Source organism: Oryctolagus cuniculus, chromosome 17 (assembly GCF_051225735.1).
Source record: "Oryctolagus cuniculus isolate XC-2025 breed Fujian yellow rabbit chromosome 17, ASM5122573v1, whole genome shotgun sequence".
Lineage (NCBI taxonomy): Eukaryota > Metazoa > Chordata > Mammalia > Lagomorpha > Leporidae > Oryctolagus > Oryctolagus cuniculus.
The window spans coordinates 47,938,508-47,955,136 of record NC_142883.1 but is presented as its reverse complement, the minus strand read 5'-3'; the positions used below and the strand labels follow the sequence as shown (position 1 = coordinate 47,955,136).

General features: G+C 44.1%; 1 protein-coding gene across 10 annotated transcripts in view; it reads left to right on the top strand.

The window, feature by feature from the left end:
• The first annotated feature begins 806 nt into the window (after positions 1–806).
• The window catches only part of METTL16 (methyltransferase 16, RNA N6-adenosine), an 85,157-nt gene continuing 69,334 nt past the window's right edge, over positions 807–16,629 (top strand). For 6 of the 10 annotated variants that reach the window (XM_089317623.1, XM_070061189.2, XM_002718874.6 and 3 more), the window contains exons 1-2: positions 826–978; positions 9,029–9,156. Coding sequence is in view for 6 of the 10 variants with exons in the window: in XM_070061189.2 (XP_069917290.1) it covers positions 9,029–9,156 (128 nt within the window). In the remaining 4 variants the exon portion in view is untranslated. Of the gene's footprint in view, positions 979–9,028; positions 9,157–16,426; positions 16,476–16,629 lie in introns of all 10 variants that reach the window. The other 4 variants (XM_089317625.1, XM_008270913.5, XM_089317624.1 and 1 more) reach the window with 4 other exon arrangements.

Genomic DNA, 16,629 nt, shown 5'->3' with positions numbered 1-16,629 from the left:
TTTTACATGATACATAATGAAGACACCTCCTCAGCTTTCCTTGGGCAACTACTGGTACACTCAATTCTGCATGAATTAGGCTCCATTCCCTGCTATCGCCCAGTTTGCCAAGAGCTTTCCGATTAATTACTAGGATCTAAGAAAGCCCCCCCCCCCCCTTTTTTTAAATGAAAAGAAGTACTAGGTATAGAGAGGCTGACTTGAGGCCTTGCTTTGTTACTTGGGAACATCTTTAACCTTTCTGTCTCAGTTGTAAAATGGGGAGACCAATGCTCATTCTACTTACTATAGGGTAAAGATAAGCACAACCGACTTGGAAAAAAAAAATGAAGTGCATAAACAGATCTTCCCAGGTGAGAAGACACGAGGACGCCGAAGAACGGGGACTTGAGGTCATCTGGATGTAAGACCTTGAATAAACGACTCAGGACCGCTGGCCCTTCGTTCCAACTCTGTAAATAGACTACCTTCCCCTCCGTACAGGTTTATCTGTGATGGGTAAATGTGACATCGAATGAGGGCAGACCTGTTGCACAGTAGGCGCCAACGGCTTGCCATCAAACCCGTCTCCCTTCCTCAACCTCATATTCCCTTCCAGTTCCTGAGATTATGATTTACTAAGTCTGGAGTGGGGCCCAGAAACCTACTTTAAAAAAAAAAAGTTCTTCAGCGAATTCGAAAGCAGATTCTCGCCTCACCTCACAGGACTCCGCTTGCTACCACACCCCCGCTTTCTACCTGCAGAAGCCACAAACTCCAAGTCTCGCGACAGTTGCTTTTTTCCCCCTCAGGATCTGTTATAGGTCGCGCGCGATTGGCTTGTCCAATCACAAGGCTAGATGGCTTCACAAGATGGCGGCGCACTGAGAGCGTAACATCTGCGTTTCCAGGAGCTTGCCGCTGCGGCTTGGTTCAAGATTCCGGGGTTGTACAGGCCCAGGCCAGACCCGTTGTCCGACAGGAACATCGGCATCGGAGGTGGGTCACTTAACATCTCACGTAATCGTGGATTGCTTAATCCACGAATCACCTGGTTTCCTCGTCGGGTTTGCGGCTCGTGAGGGGGAGAGAGACCTGCTGTGGGTGTCTGTGCGCGTGCGAGGGTGTTGAGTGACTGGGAGGAGTTGGCGAATAGAACGGAGACTAGGATTGAAGTAGGAGAGACCCCAGGGACTGAAGGGGTTTGGAGGGATCCGAAACTGAGGCGGGAAGACAAGTGCGGTGGGTAAGATGCGGGCAAGGAAGGAATGGAAGAGATGGACAACTGGCAGGGACGGGATTAGTGGGAAAAGTCGGATTTATGAGGGAAGGCGAGGAGGGGAAACGGAGTTTGGGGTTATGTTGGGAGGGAGTTGTGCAGAAGGAACTCCAAGTTCTGAAAGTAGAATTTAGACTGTTTTACAGGCTTCTGTATTAAGAGGAATGGTCGTTGAAGACCGTGGGTTAAGAGTCAGAAGAACCAAAGAAACAGAAGCATGGAGATGAGAAAGGTCAAAGGAAATAGAAGCGTTGTTCTGAAGGGTTTACTACTTTAGATTTCTGGACTGACTCAGGTAACCCGGAAGGAAAATCCCAGCCCTCTGGCTGTGCTTTTTTTTAAGACTGAAGATGGGGACTGCCTACCCTCAATAAGGGTGGCCTTGACAATGATAAGAGCTCTGTTGTGCTTTCAGCCAGCAAATATTTGAGTGCCGATCCCCCCCCCCCCCACCCCCAGGCCTTATTTTAGGTGGTGGGATAGTGCAATGAATAAGAGAGGCAAAATAAAGCATACTGGCAGGGCAGTAAATAAGCAAAATATATGGAATGTTGTATGGGTAAGTTGTGTGGAAGACTGAAGCTAGGAAGAGAGACAAGGAGTGTGTTCACTTACTGCATTTTTAAAGGGAGTACTCAGGAAAGGTGTTAATGAGAAGGGGACATTTGACCAAAGACCTGAACAAGGTGAGAGGACACTGTAGTTCTTGTCAGGGAGAGAGCAGTCTATACATACTGAACAGCAGGTGCAAAAGATATAAGGCACGAGTGTGCCAGACTTGATAAACAGCAAGGGGACCACCGTGGCTGTAGCAGAATGAACCAGGACGAGTAGATGAGGCTAAAGCCAAGTGAGTAGTGACAGTGCTGATGCTGGCTAGAGTTGACACCCAGTTAAACTATGGGGAACAGGGATAAGAACTGATTGCCTGTATTGGGAAGCTGATGAGCAAGAAAATGGTTTGATTCTTTCTGCATTAGTTCTGACCAGAAAGTTGAATAATGTAGGAAATGAATTTAATTTGCCTTGTGTAATTTAGCTTGTTCATGCATGTTCAGAATGTTGTATTATATGTACACTGTTGTCAGCTATGTTGTCTACAATTTTTTTTTTAAGATTTTTTTTTATTTACTTGAGAGGTAGACTTAGAGAGAGAGAGAGAAGAGAGAGATCTTCTATCCGCTGGATCATGCCCCAAATGGCCGCAACAGCCGGAGCTGGGCCATTTTGGAGCCAGGATCCAGGAGCTTTTTCTGGGTCTCCCATGCAGGTACAGGGGCCCAAGAACTTGGGCCATCGTCCACTGCTTTCCCAGGCCATAAGCAGAGAACTTGATTGGAAGAGGAGCAGCCAGGACACCCATATGGGATGCCGGCATTGCAGGTAGAGGCTTAGCCTACTATGCCACAGTGCCGGTCCCTAGAATTTTATTATTATTATTTTTTAAAAAGATTTTTTTTTTTAATTTGAAAGTCAGAGTTATAGAGGGGTTGGGGAGAGAGGCCAAGTCTTTCATCAGTAGGTTCACTCCTCAAATGGCCACAAAGGCCAGGGCTGGGCCAGGCCAAAGCCAGGAGCTTCTTTTGGGTCTTTGATGTGGGTGGCAGGAGCCCAAGCACTTGGGCTGTCTTCCACTGCTTTTCCCAGGCCATTGGGAGCTCGATTGGAGGTGAACCAGCAGAGCCTCGAACTAGTGCCCTCATGGGATGCGGGTGTTGCAGGTGGCTGCTTAACCCGCTTTAGAATCTTTAATGTGTTGCAGAGCCCTAACATACTACCAGTTTTTAACTGGTATGGTTAACTTTTTTTTTTTTATTTTTTATTTTTTGACATGCAGAGTGGACAGTGAGAGAGAGAGACAGAGAGAAAGGTCTTCCTTTTTGCTGTTGGTTCACCCTCCAATGGCTGCCACGGCCCGTGCGCTGCACTGATCCAAACCCAGGAGCCAGGTGCTTTTCCTGGTCTCCCATGGGGTGCAGGGTCCAAGTACTTGGGCCATCCTCCACTGTACTCCCGGGCCACAGCAGAGAGCTGGCCTGGAATAGGGCAACCGGGACAGAATCCGGCACCCCGACCGGGACTAGAACCTGGGGTGCCAGCGCCACAGGCAGAGGATTAGCCTATTGAGCCGCGGCGTGGGCCAACTTACAGTCTTGAGTTAGCTGTTAGAGTACCTTTCATTTTGTTGTTCTTAAGAAAAGAAAGCATATTTCTTTACTTGGATTTCTTGGGGACTGAGACTTATCCTAATATTATGCTTCTGTCTTTCCTGATGCTTTGTAAATGATATTCTAATGTTAGGAAATTCTAACTGGAATATAGTGAGTTTCATTGATAGTGTGAGGGGCAAAATGTGGTAACTCAGTATGCTGAAAAACTTCCAGGTGACTACTCATCCCCCCGCCCTCCCATTCTGAACTGTTCATTTATTCAGTAGATACGTATTGTATGCCAGTTGTATGAAGAATAAAGTGGATATGGTTGTAGCCTGGTGTGTTTGAGTGATATACAAGGGGGATTCAAAAATTTCATAGAAAATTTAGAATATCTTTCAATTGTATTTTTTCACAAACATTTAAAAACCTCTCCTGTGTAAACTATACATATGAAAGCCAGCTGAGGACTTCTGAAGGGGGAGCATGGAGTGCTTTGAAAGCATAGAATAGGCACCAGATTGAATGGCCACCAAGAAAACCTGCCTGGGAAAGTGATGCTTAGGGTGTGATTGGAAGGGCTAATGGGGCCATGGGGGTGGAGGTGGAAGGAGATGGCAAAAGGGTGAGGAGAATCTTAGAGGCAGTAAGAACAGCAGATGGTGGGCAGACCACCAAGCAGCAGAACAAATGAAAAAAGACCAGTATATCTGGAGCATAGTGCAGAAGGGGAAAGTAGCAATAAACAAGATTGGAGGGATAGGCAGGGCCCAGATTATGCATGCCCTATTAATGATATTATACTTTGTTCGCCTAATAGCTTTAGGAATCCCCTGAGGGACTTTTGCAAGGGAATGTTTAAATTCGCATTGAGAGAGAAAGAGAAAAAGAGAATGTCTCTTGGGTGAAAAATATGTTAAGGGGGGCAAAAATAGTTACTAAAAGAGTTATTAGAGGCTCCTATAGTAATCTTGAGGAAGTGATGCTAATGAGGTAATAATGATCTGAACCAGAGAGGTGAAATTGTTCTGGTTTGCACACCACAAGAAAGATAATGGTGCCATTCAGTGGGACAGGGAAGATTAGGAGAGGACCAGTATGGGGTAGGTTGAAACAGTTTAATTTTGGACATACTGTAAATGAAATACTTTTGAACCATTCAAGTGAGAAAAATGGTAGGTGGTTGGATATATGATATGGGAAGGTCTGGTGTGAAGACAACAGCTTTTTTTTTTGACAGGCAGAGTAGACAGTGAGAGAGAGTGACAGAGAGAAAGGTCTTCCTTTTGCCATTAGTTCACCCTCCAATGGCCGCTGCGGCCGGTGCGCTGCGGCTGGCGCACCGCACTGATCCAAAGCCAGGAGCCAGGTGCTTCTCCTGGTCTCCCATGGGGTACAGGGCCCAAGGACTTGGGCCATCCTCCACTGCACTCCCTGGCCACAGCAGAGAGCTGGCTTGGAAGAGCGGCAGCCGAGACAGAACCCGGCACCCCGACCGGGACTAGAACCTAGTGTGCTGGCGCCGCAAGGCGGAGGATTACCCTATTGAGTCGTGGCGCCAGCCTAACAATTCTTTTCTTTAAATTGACTTAATTTCCTGTGTAGAAAGCCATCAAAAAAGGCTTCTGAGACAGAGTGTTAATAGATTTATTACTAGGTAACTCACATCTCTAACAAAGCTTGTAAAGGAAAGCTACTTATTATTAGGGATCTGTATAATAGGGGTCATGACTTAAGGGGGAGGTTAGGGAAAGAACTTGAAGAGATTCTTGAACTGTGTTCCTAAGGATGAGTAGAAATTCACCAGCTGGGCTGCACTGCGGCTCACTAGGCTAGTCCTCCGCCTGCAGCGCCGGCACCCCAGGTTCTAGTCCCCTTTGGGGCACCGGATTCTGTCCTGGTTGCTCCTCTTCCAGTCCAGTTCTCTGCTGTGGCCTGGTAAGGCAGTGGAGGATGGCCCAAGTGCTTGGGCTCTGCACCTGCATGGGAGACCACGAGGAAGCACCTGGCTCCTGGCTTTGGATCAGTGCAGTGTGCTGGCCCTAGCGGCCATTTTGGGGGTGAACCAATGGAAAAAAAGGAAGGCCTTTTTCTCTGTCTCTCTCTCTCTCTCACTGTCTAGCTCTGCCTGTAAAAAAAAAAAAAAAAAAAAAAGAGAGAGAGAAAAGAAATTTACCAGTTGGAGAGGGAGAGGAAGGAATATTACAGACAAAAGAAACAGCGTATGTAAAGGTCCTGTGGTCAGGATGGAGGGACAGAAAGCAGCGCAGGGGGATGCGACTTAATCTGCAGGTGAAACTATAGGGAAGACCAGACTCTGCAGGGCCTTACATGTACGTTGAAGTAATGACTGTAGTTTTTACCCTGGGAGTAAAATTCTGAGCTACTAGGATAGGAGACGGGCATACTGAGATTTGTGTCCAGACACTATCACAGCAAGGTAGAAAAAGGAATAGCAAGAATGAGAGTGGCCGACGAGGAGCCTGTTGTAGCAATCTGGGTAGCCTGGGCTTTTATTGGTCTGGGTAGGGGAAAATAGATGGCTTTGAGAGGTATTGATCAGGTAATTCTAATAGGATTGGTAATTTTTTTATTCATTTTGAAAGAGTTACAGAGAGAGAGAGGGAGATAGACAGAGATCTTTTATCTGCTGGTTCATTCCCCAGATGGCCATAATGGCTGGGGCTGGGCCAGGCACCAGGAGTTTTACCTGGTGCTCCCAAGGGGTGGCAGGGGCTGAAGCACTTGGGTCATTTTCCACTGCTTTCACCAGTCATTAGCAGGGAGCTGGATCAGAAGTGGAGCAGCTGGAACTCCAACTGGCACCCATATGGGATGCCTGCATCACATGCAACGGCCTTACCCACTGTGCCACAGCACTGGCCCCTGGTGATTTTTTGGAAAGGAAATGGAAAGAGAAAGATGAAATCAACCCCAAGTTTCTGACTTACAATATTATTCAGATGGGTATTTTTCTAAAAATGTGGAAATATATAATATTATAAAGAAAAAATAAAAGTCACTTATCGGCTGGCGCCGCGGCTCACAAGGCTAATCCTCTGCCTTGCAGCGCCGGTACACCGGGTTCTAGTCCCGGTCGGGGCACTGGATTCTGTCCCGGTTGCCCCTCTTCCAGGCCAGCTCTCTGCTGTGGCCCAGGAGTGCAGTGGAGGATGGCCCAAGTGCTTGGGCCCTGCACCCCATGGGAGACCAGGAGAAGCACCTGGCTCCTGCCATCGGATCAGTGTGGTGCGTGGGCTGCGGCGGCCATTGGAGGGTGAACCAACGGCAAAGGAAGAGCTTTCTCTCTCTCACTGTCCACTCTGCCTGTCAAAAAATAAAAAAAAAAAAAAGAAAAAAATAAAAATAAAAATAAAAAGTCACTTATCACCTAGAGATATACACTCAAATTTTTTTTTATTGGTAATTTGGAGCGGGTATTGTGGCATGGCAGGTTAAGCCTCTGCCTGTGATTCCAGCATTCTATATGGGCGCTGGTTTGAGTTCTGGCTGTTCCACTTCTGATCCAATTCCCTGTGATGTGCCTGGGAAAGCAGTGTGATAGCTCAAATAGTTGGGCCCCTGTTACCCACATGGGAAACCTAGGTGGAGTTCCAGCCTCCCAGCTTTGGGCTCACCCAGGCCCAGCCCAACACTGGCCATTGTGGCCATTTAGAGAGCGAACCAGCTGGTGGAAGAGTCTCTGTGTGTGTGTGTCTCTCCCTCTCTCTGTAACTCTGCCTTTCAAATAATAGAAAAAAATTATCTAATAAAGCTAGAAGAAAGATTTGAATGTTTTTGCTACAAAGAAATGATAAAAGAGATGTTTACCCTGATATAAACATTATACAGTGGGTATATATATGGAAACACTTATATATATGGAAACCCTATAAGTATGTACAATTTTTATGTGTTGATTCAAAATATAATTATTTTTATTTAAAAAAATATTTATTTATTTGAAAGGCAGAGTCATTGGGAGGGAGAGAGGAAGAAAGAGAGAGCTTCTATCCACTGGTTCATGCCCCATATGGCTGCAATGGCCATAGCTGGGTTGATCCGAAGCCAGGAGCTTCATCCGGGTCTCCCACCTAGGTGCAGGGGCCCAAGCACTTGGGCCATCTGCTGCTGCTTTCCCAGGCACATTAGCAGGGAGCTAGATTGGAAGTGGAACAGCTGGGACTCTAACCGGTGCCCATATGAGATGCTGGCATTGCAGGCAACAGCTTAACCTGTTACGTTATAACGCTAGCACCCTAAATAAATATTTTAAAAAGAGGGGAAAAAAAAGATCAAACACCTAGAGATTTACTAAACCAATACAATGGTTTTTCTTCCTATTTTTATTTCTTGATATAAATATATTAGTGCTTTTCCTTTTTGTAATCTGGAAGAAGATAAAATTATGTTTGATTTCATTTGGTTTTAGCTACCTACGAATGTTAAGAAATTTGGGTATTAGATATGTTTTCAGACTTTAGTGACTTCATGGCACACCTCCAAATATTCAGTCCTTGTGAGGCCACTGTAAAGAATTGGCCTCTGAGTGTCGTCTCACCTCTAGATTACACTGCTCTTGTCACTTTCGTGCTCTCAAAGGAATAGGTTTTGATTTTCTTCTCTTGATTAAAAAAATTCATTCTATGTTGTGTGTATTTTTACTGAGGTAGAATAAACATACCATAAAATTTACCATCTTAACCATTTTTAAGTATATCATTCAGTGCTGTTAAGTACAGTGACACTCTTGGACAGTTGTCACCACTGTCCATTTCCTAAAGTTTTTCATTATCCCAAACTGAAATTCTGTACCCATGGTGCCTTGACTCCCATTCCTGCCTTCCCCTAGCTCTTGGTCACTTCTGTTCTGTTCTATATCTATATGAACTTGCCTATTCTTAGTACCTACCATAAGTGGGATTGTATAGTGTTTGTCCTTTTGTGTGTGGTGTATGTCCCTTAGCATGTTTTCAAGATTAATTTGTGTTGTAGCATGTATCAGAATTTCAATCCTTTTTATGACATAAGTTTTACCACGTGAATATTGCGTTTGGTTTGTCTTTCCATCTGTTAGTGGGCAGTTAGATTCTGTCTTTTTGCTGTTGTAAACAAGATGACTACTTCTGCTGTGTACGATGGTGTAGGAGTACATGTTCAGTCCCTCCTTTTGAGTTCTTCTGTGAATGTACCTGGGAGTGGCAGTACTCACACAGTGATGCTGTATTTAAGTTGTTAAAGAACTGCCAAACTTTCACAGCAGCTGCCCCATGCATACTCCCACCAGCGGTGCATGAGGAATCCAGTTTCTTCATATTCTCATAAACATGCTGTTGTCTCTTAAAATCACTTTTGCTTTTTGTTGTTAGTGGCCATTGTAATGCATGTGATGTGGTATCTTGTGGTTTTGATTGGCATTTTCCTGGTGACGAATGATGCTGAGCATCTTTTCATATGCTTGTTTGCTGTATACATTTTAAAAATCTCATTTCTGCATTCTTACTTAATTGGCAAAGGTGTATTGGCTGTAACTGTTGACTTGGCATCCACAGCTTTTCCCTGTTAATTTCTTAACTAAATATGCTGATTTGTTTCCTTTTGTTTTATTTTTTTAAAGATGGCTCTGAGTAAATCAATGCATGCAAGAAATAGATACAAGGACAAACCTCCTGACTTTGCATATCTGGCATCCAAATATCCTGATTTTAAGCAGCATGTTCAGATAAATCTGAATGGAAGAGTGAGGTAGGTAACAGATGAAAACTTACTCTCTCATTCTAGTGCCATCTTAATGCATACAATATAGTGGAAAATACTCTGTGGACTGATGGAATGCTAATGGTAGACATTTCATTGAATTTCCCATGTGACCTTGGACAAATCATTTAACCTCTGAGAGTCTGTTTTTTCATCTGTTAAATGAGGATTGGGGGCTAGCACTGTGGTACAGCAGGTTGGGCTGCTGCTTATAGCTGCAGCATCACTGGACTGCCAGTTGGAGTCCTGGCTGCTCTGCTTTCAATCCAGGTCCTTTCTGATGCACCTGGGAAGACAGCAGATGATGGCCCAAGTGCTTGGGTCCCTGCTATCCACATGGGAGACCAGATGGAGTTCCTGGCTTCAGTCTGGCCTAGCCGTGGCTGTTTTAGGCATTTGGGGAGTGAACCAACAGATGAAAGAAACCTCTCTCTGTTACTCTTTCAACTCAATCAATCAATCTCAAAAAAGAAAGAGAGGATTGGGCCAAATACTTTTTAAGTCTCTTTCTTGCTTAAAAAAGAAAAAAAAAATTTGGGGGGCAAGCATTCCACAGATTGATTTTAGGAGCTGGTTAGATTACCATGTGAGTGGGTGTTGTAGCACAGTAGACTAAACTGCTACCTGCAGTCCTGGCATCCTCTATCATCAGGGCACTGGCTCAAGTTCTGGCTGCTCCACTTCTGAGCTAGCTTTCTGTAAATGTGCCTGGGAAAGTAGTGGAGAATGGCCCAAGTATTTGGACCCCTACCACCCATGTAGGAGACCCAGGTGGAGCTCCAGGCTCCTGGCTTCAGCCTGCACCAGCCCTGGCTGTTGTGGTCATTTGGGAAGTGAAACAGTAGAAGGAAGGTCTCTTTCTCTGTCACCTTGCTTTTCAAATAAATAAATAAATCTTAAAAAAAAAAAAAAAAAAAAAAAAAAGAGGCTCATGTCCCATAACAGAGTACCTCAGTTTAATACCTGCTCCAGCTCCTAATTCCAGCCTCCTACTTGTGTCAGGTGCTGGGAAGTAGAGGTGATAGATCAAGTAAATGGGTTCCCACCACCAGATGGGAGACTTGGATTCAATGTCCACCTCCCAACTTTAGCCACTGTGGGCATTTGCAGAATAAACCAGTAGATAGGAACTCTTATGTGTCTGTCTGCTTCTCAAATTAAAAAAAAAAAAAAAAAAATTTCTCTATGTCCACATTATTGCCTACCTTGCAAGGATCCCAGAGTAACTACAAAGAATTTAGGACTGTGCGCTGGTTGATCTAAAACATGTTGACTGTATCTTGATGTGAAATAGGAAAATAATAACCAGAACATCAAAACTGATTTCACATACATTAGCAATGTATTATTTAAGATGTTGCTGAATGTAGATTTAAAAGCTGGCTTTTAAACATTAAAATAATGGTATAAGGTACTTCAGGAAATGGCAAAAAATATAATTGTATGAGAATGACTAATGTACATGTACACTGTGTCTATGAGAAGGAACCATCTCTGACTGCATTGCTAAAATCTGTGGGAGTTACAGAGGGAATTGGAAATTTCAAGGCTGCTTAGAGAGAGGTGTGGTGATTCCACAAGGGGGATGTGGAGAAGCAGGGTGGGAGAAGACAGAAGTTAAGGAATAATAGGATCACAGGGTCTTAGGCATTTTGCTGGCTTCATCTTTACTCTTAGCAGTGTTCCTATAGCTTGGAAATGGAGGCTCCAGGACAGGATTTAGTGAGGGGGATTTGATAAGATAAGCAGAGGCTTAATGCTGTGTACTACAATACCCACTCCAAGATAGGTATTTTTAGGAAGTCACAATGAGGGGCAGATGCTTGGTGTGGTGACTCACTTACCACTTGGGATGCTTTTATCCCATATTGGAGTGTTGATTTCTCAACAATGTTGCAGTGGATTAGTTTCTGAGAGGAGCAGCGTGGTGGGGGCAAGAGGCGCGGAGTCACCACACAGACCCCGAGAGTCGGGTGAAATCAGGCTTGAGGCGAGCAGCCCGCAGACTCGTTTATTACAGTTGGAACTACATCTTATATAGCCAAGACCAGCCAATCTGGTCAAGGGGTGGTCTATGCCCCAACCAATCATAGCCTGTTGCCAGGCAGGCTCCGTTGCCAGGTGGGTTTCAAAGCCATTCCTGAGTAACTGAGTAACTGACACTCGCTTGCCAGTGGCCACCTTGGCATGACCTTCTCATTCCACCACAGGAGTGCCCAGGTTCAAGTTCTGACTCTGCTTCCCATTCTAGCTTCCTGTTCATATATGCTAGAAGGCAGAAGGTGATGGCTCAAGTAATTGGGTCCCTGCTACCCCATGGGAGGACTGAATAAAATTTCAGGCTCCTGACTTCCATTTTGTTTGCTGCTGGCTCTGGTGGGCATTTGCAGAGTGAACCAACAGATGGTATATCTCTTTCTCTGTTTCTATGAGTATCTGTTTCTTGTCTCTCTGCTTTTCAAATAAATACATAAATGAAATTTAAAAATCACTCTCAGAGCAAATCAAAGGAATCTGTTTTTAATAGTGTATCTAAAGGGATTAATGTTATCTGGCAAGTATTAGACATTGAATAGATATTTACTGAGTGCATGAGGATAATTCCTCTATTAAACAATGTTCCGTGTGTAAGTGGCAGTCTGTTTTGGTCTGTTTTCTGTTACAGGTAATATAAAGAATAAAAATTTATTTCTTACAGCCTGGAGGCTAAGTCCAAAGTCAAGGCCCCAGCTTCTGTTGAAGGCGTTCTTGCTGAGGGCATTCTGCTTATGCAGAAGGTTGAAGGGTGGCAAGCCCAGCCCCACAAACCCTTTTTGTAGCTTTAATCTATGATTTTTTTAAAGATGTGTTTATTTATCTGAAAGTCAGCACTACAGGGGTGGGGGGAGGAAGAAGGAGACAGAGATCCTCTATCCATTGGATCACTCCCAAGATGGCTGCAATGATCAGGGCAGAGCCAGGTTGAAGCTAGGAGCCAGGAGCTTCTTCCACATCTCCCATATGGGTAGCAGGGGCCCAAGCACTTGAGCCATCTTCTGCTGCTTTTCTTAGGGCATTAGCAGGGAGCTGGATCAGAAGTAGAGCAGCTAGGACATGAACCATACCCATAAGGGTGCTGACATTGCAGGCCATGGCTTTACCTGCTACGCCATGACTCTAGTTGCAGATTTAAACCATTATTGAGGGCAGAGTCTCATGACTAAACACCTCCCATTAGGTCTCCTCACCTTCTGACACTTTTGTATGGAATTAAGATTCCAATATATGAATTTTGGGGGACAAATTCATATCATAGCACATATATCAAATAAATTAGAGGAAAATGAAAAATAATAAAGAGATGAGCAGGTAAATGAGAGTTCCCCAAAATCAGATAAAGTTGAAGGCAAGAAGGCATCAAACTGAAAAAATGGGGTTAGCTTAAGAAAAGTAGTTAAAAATTAAAAAAAAAATTATTTTTGAAATGCAGAAACTGATCTTACATCTGCTAGTTAAATTGATTGCTATAAATGCTGCAATAACTAGAACTGAGCCAGGCCAAAGCCAGGAGCCTAGAACTCAGTCTGGCTCTCCCCTGTGAGTAGCAGGGACACAGATGCTTAAGTCATCAGCTTGCTGCCTCCTAGGGTGCCCATTAGCAGGAACCTAGGCACTCAGTATGGGATGCAGGCATCCCAACCAGCCTTTTTTTTTTTTTTTTCGATTTGCTTTTTATTTATTTGAAAGACAAAGTTAAGAAAAATCTTCCAACTGCTGGTTCATTCCCAAATAGACACAACACCAGCCCAGCCAAGTTGACTCTCTCTCTCTCTTTTTTTTTTTTTTTTTTTTTTTTTGACAGGCAGAGTGGACAGTGAGAGAGAGAGACAGAGAGAAAGGTCTTCCTTTGCCGTTGGTTCACCCTCCAATGGCCGCCGCGGCCGGTGCACTGTGGCCAGCGCACCACGCTGATCCGATGGCAGGAGCCAGGTACTTCTCCTGGTCTCCCATGGGGTGCAGGGCCCAAGCACCTGGGCCATCCTCCACTGTACTCCCTGGCCACAGCAGAGAGCTGGCCTGGAAGAGGGGCAACTGGGACAGAATCCGGCGCCCCGACTGGGACTAGAACCCGGTGTGCCGGCGCCGCAAGGTGGAGGATTAGCCTAGTGAGCCACGGTGCCGGCCGCCAAGTTGCCTTTTAACAGGTGTTCCAAATGTTTGCCCTGGTAAATAATTTTCAATGCAGATTTAATAAATGAAGACTGTTAACATTTTGGAAACTGCAACATAGGAATACTTTTTTTTCTTTGTAAAGATTTATTTATTCATTTATTTCAAAAGCAGAGATGTAGAGAGGAGGAAAGACAGAGGAAGAGAGAGAGAGAGAGAGAGAGAGAGAGAATATCTTTCGTCTGCTGGCTCATTCCTCAAATGGCCACAACGGCCGGGCCTGGGGTAGGCCAAAGCCAGGAACCAGGAGCTTAATCTGGGTCTTCCACTTAGGTGCAGGGGCCCAAGTTCTTAGACCATCCTCCACTGCTTTCCCAGGTACAATATCAGGGAGCTGGATGGGAAGTCAAGCAGATGGGACTTGAACCAGTTCCCATATGGGATGCCAGCACTGCAGGCAGATGCTTAACCTTATATAACACAGCGCTGGCCCAGAAATAGCTTTTAAAAAATGTTTGATCAGGGGCTAGTATTATGGCAAAGCAGGTTAAATTGCTGCTTGTGGTGCTGGTATTCCAAATCAGAATGCTGATTCAAGACCAAGCTGCTCCACTTCTGATCCAGTTTTCTGCTGATGTTCCTGGGAAGGCAGCAAAAGATGGCCCAAGTGCATGGGTCCCTACCACCCATGTGGGAAAGTAGGATGGAGTTCCCAGCACTGAGTTTGGTCTGTCCAGACCTAGCTGTTGGTGGCTATTTGGAGAGAGAACCAGTGATTGGAAGATCTCTCTGTTTCTGTCACTCTGCCTTTGAAATAAATGAATAAAAATCTTTTTTTACAAGTTTGATTTGATTTGAAGATATTTTACCCCTATCTAACTAAGTAGACAGAAATAAACAGAAAGTGATGACCTAGGGGACTTTCAAAGGATTGTGAATGCTTTGAAGACAGATAAAAATACTTATGGGTATATTTTTCTTGAGAAGATAAGGTTCAAAGTTTGCTCTAGAATTTACAGTTTTGCTTTTTAAAGACTCATTGACCCAGAAAAGGTTAAGCACCATAATATATCAGTGGGTTTGATTTAATTTTTTTTTAACCTTTTTGACCTACAAACATAAATACACATTCTTTTCAGATAATTTGCACAGGCATATAACAATAAGGAATGACTGAGCTGGAATTCTCCTTTGCTTCCCTTATTTATTGAAAGATATAATTAACTACCTGAAAAAACATTCGAAAATCATCTAAAAATAAATAGCAAAGTTGGTAGATAAAATGTGCATATAAACTTTTAAAATATAAAATATAGAAAAATAAATATAAGAAAATGAAGTTTCAAATACTATTTGGAAAATAGAATTGCAGATCCCATTTCCCATAGCAACTCCCGTGATAGAAACTTAATAAGAAATATATAAAGATCTGTGTGTAGGTAAAATGGCAGAATTACCCTCAGAGGTCTAGGGGAAGGCATGAACAAGTAAGAGGACTGCCCCCCCTCCCACCCTGCACACCAAAAAAAAAAAAATTTTAGGCGACACTGTGGCTCTCTGAATGGGTAGATTCAGCACAGTTAAAATGTTGATTTTCCCTCCAGTCCCAATCCCAGTGAAGTTATCTAGAGAGAAAATGGCATAATGTTTCTAAAGTTCAAAGGAAAAAAAGCTTTAGGCCAATGTTATGAAAGAGTGGTGTTTGGTAGAAAGGTGTAAGACTGTAAACTTTCAGGGCTGGCCCTGTAGGTTAAGTGCCCATATGGGCACAAGTTTGAGTTTGGTTTGAGTTTAGCTGCTCCACTTCTGATCCAGCTATCTGCTGACGGCCTGGGAATGCAGTAGAAGATGGCCCGAGTGCTTGGGCCCCTGTACCCCATGCTTCCTGGCTTGGATTAGCCCAGCTCCTGCTGTTGACATTTGCGAGGTGGGAGGAATGAACCAGTGGATAGAAGACCTCTCACTGCCTCTCAAGTAAATACATCTTAAAATACCTGTCTGGTATTGGGGTAAGAATAGACAACAGAACCCTTTCAAATGTGCACCTGTATTGCACTCAATAGTAAACCTCCCAGAGGACAGAGTGAATCTTTCTTAAAAAATGTTGACTCCTTTGTGTTTATTAGAATGTGAAGATATCATAGTATAAGAGTGACTGGAGGAATTTTCCAGTGTGATTTTGACAATGCTGGATTTTCCTTTTATATACTTGCTTTACAACCTGACTCTTAAGTACAATACCATCTGTTAGGGTTTGAATAATAGTTAGGATGTCCCCAAAGGCCTGAGTACTGGGGACTTGGTCTCCAAAGTGTTATGTTAATGAATTGGAATGGAGATTTGATCTGATTATGTCTCCAGGAAGCCCAGTGGAAGGTCTTTAGGTCACTGGGAGCTTACCCCTGCATGATAGTTTACTTGAGGGCTTGTCATTTAAGCAGTGTGGCCTGCCTCTGTTTCTGCTTCCTGGCTTGTCCTGTCAACATTCTCCCCCATACTCCAGCCTTACCTGATTTGTAGATCAATACGACTACTTGATCTTGAAGTGTGAACTTCCAAAACTGTAAGCAGAACTAAACTTTCTTCTCTCCTAAGTAGCTCCCCTCAGATATTTTATTTAAGATAACAAAACCCCGGGTAGATTTTTGGTACCACAATCAAAATGCCACGTGGAATGCTCACATTCCCTATCAGAGAGCCTCAGTTCAAATCCTGGCATTGCTTCTGATTCCATTTTCCTGCTGATACGTACCCTGGTAGGCAGCAGGTGATGGTTGATGAGTCCTTGCCACTCACGTGGGAGACCTGGATTGAGTCCTGGATTCCTTGGCCCAGCCCTAGCTATTGCAGACATTTGGGACGTGAACCAATAGGCGGAAGATCTCTGTCTGTCTGTGTCTGTCTGCCTTTCAAAGAAATGAAAAGTAAACAAAAACACAAAACATAAATGAAAAACTGATAAACTGTGTAAAGACTTTAGAGTAAGGATAATACCTTGGTCATTAGGACTAGGGGGTATGGGACAGGGTGATAGACAATGACAGAATTGTGCTTTTTAATTTTATTTGAAGGGCAGGGAGACAAAAATCTTCTATCTGCTTGTTCACAGGGCTGGGCCAGGTCAAAGACAGGAGCCTGGAACTTGATCCTACCATATGGTTAGTAGCCATCACTTGCTGCCTCTCAGGATACACATGAGCAGAAAGTTGTATCAGAAGAGAAGCAGCTGGGTCTTGAACTGGGGAGTCCAATATGGGATGCAGGCATTCCAAGCAGCATCTTGATCACTAAGCCAAATGCCTGCCAGATTCC